Genomic DNA, 6291 nt, shown 5'->3' with positions numbered 1-6291 from the left:
AGGAATAAGAAACTGATATATTTTCCCCCCTTGCCCCCAATTTTTTTTTTTTTTTTTTTTCAGTCATGCAAACTGGAGCAAATGAAGTTTGGTACTTTGTACAGGGGAACGATAAAATGGCTGCGGTTGTAATTGAACTCATGACCTCATGATCAATAGTGCAGCACTTTAATCTCAGTTTGCTGTTTGTTTATGTACTTTTACTTTTTCTTTCTTTCCATTCCCTGTCTGGGGAATGGAAGTAGAGGTGTAATATTCAGAGCCTGGTCCTTGCTTCAGTTCCTGATCCAACAGGCTTATTACGATCAGCCATATTCTAGAACTTCTTATGTCTAATGTGTGCTTCAGTTTCTTAAAGATGGCCGGGTGAGACTTGTGGGTGGTAAAGAAGTAGATATATAGAACTGTGTATAAGTGGGTACTCTCTACCCACTTATACCACCCTCATGGACCTACTTGCACACAATGTGTCCCTGTTGAATCCCTTCCCCACAACGTACCCTCCTTATAACCCCCTCCTTCTACTCCTGTCTACTCACTACATTCCCACTGCGTGGCACCTTGGGCAAGTGTCTTTCCATCTACCAAAGCCTTGCGAGTGGATGTGGTAGATGGAAACTGAAAGAATCTTGTTGTGCGTGTGTGTGTGTCAGTTTGACAATTGGTGATGGTGTGTTTATGTACCTGTAACTTAGCAGTTCGGCAAAATATATTTTAATGTATATATTCACACACACACACACACATATGAACACACACACACATATAATATAAACACACACATACATGTATATGTATTTAGAATAGATATGGTGTGTATGTATGTGTGTATATGTATATATATATATATATATATATATATATATATATATATATATATATATATATATATATATTATAGGCATTTATGTAGAACAGAAATAGTATATATTTGTATGTGTATGTGTGTGTGTGTGTGTTTGCTCACTCCATTGGTCATCTCTTTTGCACGACTCAGACTCCTGTAATCACCCTTTACCACTTCTTCCCATTTCTCCGTCGTTCTGTCTCTCCTGCCAGCATCATCCATTCTTGGATCGGTGAAATAAACAAAAACAGATGACATCAACTTCTATAAAAAAAAAATCTGTCATCATTCCATAAATGCTGACGACAAAACAGCAAATTGCTTATTTGATAAGAATAGCAGAATGTTTGGCTGCAACACTCTCCCTGCATCCATCTGTCTTTCCTTTTCTCTATCTTTCTCTCCTCTCTCTACTCCATCTCTACCCCACCCCCTATCTCTCTCTCTCTCTCTCTCTCTTACACTATATCCAGTTATGCTAATATTCAGTTTGGTATTTCAAACAACATTAGATTACTTCATAGAATATTTATATTCTGGAACAGTGAAGTATTCAAATTAGCTTTCAATGGCATTTTTTAACCTTGAATTGAATATTATATTCGACAAAACTGAATATTCCAGATAATTGTTTACATTAAATTCCAATGACATACTTTGACTATGGAAGAAATCTTTCAATCTGAAACACCAAATTCTGTAGATAGACTCTTGGAGTTTTTTTTTTTTTAATGTTATAATTGTTAAGGGAAGGATTGTATATGTCCCTTTTTTGGAGTCCTTCAAAACTGATGAGAAAAAGTGGGGAACTGGAGATGTGACTTGAAGTCTTGTAGTGGAGTGAATTCTGCTATGGACATTAATGGCCACTGGTGATGTCCCCCTGGCTTTTTTTTTGTTTTTTAACAATTTTGTCCCAAACAAGGCTTGATGCTACTGCAGTGTAAGGAACTTGTTGTGGTGAAATCCCGACACTCCTTTGGGATAGCAAGTGGACTGTCCTAAACCTTATAAAGGCGCATGTGTACTGACAGTGCGACGTATAGTGTGGTGTGTGCAGTTGCATTTGTGAAGGCAGTCATTGAGAAGAGATATAAGTTTGTTACATGTTTGTTATGGATTTAGTTTTTGTAATGTTATAACAATGTTACAGTGTAGTCTATATCCAAACCCCAAGGATATAAGAGAGCTACAAAGAAGGAAAAGAAAGGGCCTATAAATTTAAGAGATGTTGATTGAAAGAAGGCTTAAACGACTGAATATCATAGACCAGAGGAAGACAAGATGATAGAACTGTGTTCCAGAGAGCAGCAGTTTGAGGAAAGAAGCCATTGGAATAAAAGGACAAAAGAACTTATGACAAGCAGGAAGTTCAACAGGGAAATGACGTGTCTGGGAAGAAAAGCAGGTGACATGTTCAGAGGAGTTGACAGAGGTTACTAGACCAGAAAGTTCATCAGAGCAATACGATAAGAATATTTATAGAAAGATACAACATTAGATATATTTTGACAATAAGCCAAAGACCGAGTAGAAAGGAAAGAACCCACCATCTTAACAACTTGATTCTGACTTATATCTGAGGTAAAGCTAAAACTCTGAAGGGACAAACCTTGTACCAAGATTTAACACTAAATTAGGGATGTGACTTATACACAATTGCAATTTATACATGAGCTAATTTGATGTGTTGAGATTTCTCTCTCGGTGAAACTGCTGATATAAACTGAGATTCTAACAAAGCAATATAATATTATAAAAACATGAGGAAAATCCAAACACAGACTTACCATTCGCATTTTCCAGAATCTACTTTCAATACTTCTGAGACTGGTGGCCAAACTGACAAAACTGTGCTCCGTGTTTTGACCAGAACAACTGCTGCGTAGACTTGTATGACTCATCTTCTCCATTTCCACATTTATTTCGTCACTGAAGCTTCTGAGACGTAAGAAACTGTCAATGCTGCAGTATTGGTGTTGTGCAGCCATGCAGCTCAATGAACTTCGTTGACTGTTCCGCTCGATTGCCAACTCATCTTGCAGAGTTGAGGTCTTTTTAGCAATGGGTCTCACCTTCGACCGACTGTTGGCCCTGTCACGTTTGTTGGTGGTGTCGTTGTTGTTGTTGTTGTTGGTGGTGGTGGTGGTGGTGTTACCTTTGGCTCCATCTTCACCCCCACTCACTGTACTTCCCTCCCGGGTAGATGGCGCCGTGTGCAGTCCTGATCTCCGGCAGTTGATATTGCTATGAGCCAATATCTCCAGAGGAGAAACCAAGTTCAATCCTGGAAATTTAAACTTTGTGCTTTTCCAGTTGTTTTTGCCTTTTTGCTTCATGGCTTTTGATATTGGCTCCAGTCTATAAAAGTACTCAAATTCAATCCTGGCCTTCACCCACTTTTTTTATATTTTAAAGAAATTAAGTGAGTAAATGCAGTTTCTTAAAGAAAACAAATTAAAGAAATGCCTTTGATTTGTATTATTATTATTATTATTATTATTATTATTATTATTTTATTTCCCAGAGTTCTCGGTCTTACTTACTCTGGTCGATTCTGTGAGAGCAGACAGCAACCTGTTGTCAAGGGTCTCTTTCTGCAAATTATAAACTTTGGTACTTGGAAGACAATCAACACCCAAGAACCAATCTCAAAATCCTAATTTTCCCCAATAAAGCAGTTTATTATTATTCTTACTTTGGTTTGGTTCAGGTTCGGTCTTATTCCTGATAGAAATTTATGTGGGTAGTGGGTTACTACCTGTTACCTTGGATATCAACAGGTTTTAAATATTTAAATATTTTGCATTTGTATTGTCCAATTACAGCCTCGCATGAATGAAATATTTTACTCCTGTACCTATGTAAGCAATCAATACTTTTAACTCATTAATAATGGTGTATCTATAGATCACCAATAAATATAAGAAAAAATCCTATAAAGGTGAAGGTGTGGTTATGTCCTAATGGCAAACGAAAGTACTAATTTAGCTGGCAGAATCGTTAGCACGCCGGGTAAAATGCTTAACGGTATTTCATCTGTCTTTACATTCTGAGCTCAAATTCCGCTGGGGCCGACTTTGCCTTTCATCATGTCAGGGTCGATTAAATGAGTACCAGTTATGTACTGGGGTCAATGTGATTGACTTACCCCTTCCCCAGAAATTTCAATCCCTGTGCCTATAGTAGAAAGGATTATTATTATTATTATTATTATTATTATTATTATTATTATTATTATAAATGTTTTTGTTTGTTTTCTGATCTGCTTTATTTTGTTTGTCTAATCATTTATATGTAACCTATGATATCTCTGCCTCTCCACTCCCATATATATATATATGTGTGTGTGTGTGACACTTGGTCTATTTATCACTGGAGTTTAAAAAAAAAAAGCATTTATTTTACTTATTTATTACTTTCGACTGGTTTGTAATGTAAGAGACATCAGAGCTGTTGTTATAGTATGTGAAGTATTTGTGTGTGTGAACGAGCAGAGAGGAAGAATGAGGAGGAGGAGTCAGCTGAATTTAGTCAGTGGGAGAAAGAGTAGAGAGGGAGAGAGAGAGAGAGAGAGAGAGAGAGAGAGAGAAGAGAAAGAAAGTAGATAGGGAGAAAGAAGGTGGTGGGGAGATAGAAGAAGAAAAGTAGAGAGGGAGAAGGAAAGAGGGAGAGAAGAGAAAGAGTAAAATGGGAGAAAGAAAGAGGCAGTAGAGAAAAGTGTAGGGAGGAAGAAAGAGAAAGAAGCAAAAATGGAATGAAGGTTTCTCCCTGTCTTTCTCTCTTACTTTTTCTCCTTTTTATAAACTGTTAGTTCTGTGTGTGTGTATGTAGATAGATATATAGATAAAGATAGATAGATATATAGATAGATAGATATGTAGGTAGATAGATAGACAGACATATATATATATGTATATTAGCTGTTGCTCTGTGTCATCAGATCTTTCTCATATCTTGGTGACTTTATCCCCTCCTGAAAAAGTTTTGTGATCTGACAAAAAATCCGACCTAATCAAGAATTGGTATTGCTTTCTGTTGTTCTTCAAGGTTTTCGCTTTTGTTTTCGATGTCTTCAATGCTGACCAATATTTTAGCAACATATTTATAGCGACGGCAATGAAAGCATAACCGCTGGCTGACATTTCTGCTGCACAGTTTCAATGTCAATTATGGGTAATTAGCGTTGGTTATTTTATTATGATTGATGAAGAGATGGTGCTCGGTCAGGATCGATGTGAGTTACGGGTTTTCTGTTGCCTGGAAATAAAAGAGAAAATGAAAAAATCACATGAGATAGAAAAAGTATTCCAACTGAGTAATCTACATCTCAACAAATGTCATACTGTGTGACACTTGTGTCACTGATTGTGTGATACTTGTGTCACCGATTGTGTGACACTTGTGTCACTGATTGTGTGACACTTATGTCACCGATTGTGTGACACTTGTGTCACCGATTGTGTGACACTTGTGTCACTGATTGTGTGATACTTGTGTCACCGATTGTGTGACACTTGTGTCACTGATTGTGTGATACATGTGTCACTGATTGTGTGACACTTGTGTCACCGATTGCATGATATTTGTGTCACCGATTGAATGACTACCTTTACTGCTACTCCTGCTGCTGCTACTGCTACTACTACTACTATCACTACTACTACTACTAAAACTACTGCTGCTGCTACTACTACTACTACTACTACTACTACCACTACTACTACTACTACTACTACTACTATCACTACTACTACTACTAAAACTACTGCTGCTGCTGCTACTACTACTACTACTACTACTACTACTACCACTACTACTACTACTACTACTACTACTACTACTACTACTACCCAGTCAATCTGCTGCTGCCAAGAAACCAGCTTCTCCCCCCTGCTCCCATTGTCATCTCAGTTGCTTGGCTACCATATTATGGGACCCCCTCTGATAACCTCGGGCATCATATTTTGCAGATGAAACAGTTTGGCAGGAAAGATTAAAAAAGCATTAAGGACTCGACATAATCACAGTCACCACCACCACCACCATCACCACCTACCACCACTATTGTCATCACAGCACTGCTGCCACCACCACCATCAACATCATCACCACTGTCATCATTATCACTATATACTGTCATCTTTATCCTCTTCCCTCCTCCTCTCCCTTCTCATCATCATTACCATCTCCCCGCCCCCACTGTCATCATCATCATCATCATTATCATCACCGTAATCAACTTGTGGACAATATTTAGTTGTCTCTCCTTGAGATGGAATTTGCCTTTCGTCCCTTCTTCAACATTGATAAAATAACTATTAACTTTACATTAGGTCTTTTTCCAGGTGCCTTACCCCTCCCCCACTTATGTAAGAAATTATTATCATTATTATTATTATTATTATTATTATTATTATTATTGAGTGAGAGAGCAGTAGATC

The 6291-nt window shown here is 37.6% G+C and overlaps 2 protein-coding genes across 2 annotated transcripts in view; one reads left to right on the top strand and one right to left on the bottom strand.

The window, feature by feature from the left end:
- LOC106869417 (transmembrane protein 68) overlaps positions 1–6291 on the top strand; it is a 30009-nt gene that overhangs the window by 7432 nt on the left and 16286 nt on the right. The window lies entirely within an intron of this gene.
- Positions 1–6291, bottom strand: part of LOC128248934 (uncharacterized) — a 26780-nt gene that overhangs the window by 17997 nt on the left and 2492 nt on the right. The window contains exon 2 of the mRNA XM_052971361.1: positions 2638–5107. Within this exon, the coding sequence (XP_052827321.1) occupies positions 2638–3186 (549 nt within the window). The 5' untranslated portion in view covers positions 3187–5107. The remainder of the gene's footprint in view (positions 1–2637; positions 5108–6291) is intronic.

The sequence above is a fragment of the Octopus bimaculoides genome, chromosome 10 (assembly GCF_001194135.2).
Source record: "Octopus bimaculoides isolate UCB-OBI-ISO-001 chromosome 10, ASM119413v2, whole genome shotgun sequence".
NCBI lineage: Eukaryota > Metazoa > Mollusca > Cephalopoda > Octopoda > Octopodidae > Octopus > Octopus bimaculoides.
Note: the sequence above shows the minus strand (reverse complement) of the source record. Positions and strands in the feature narration are given on the sequence as shown.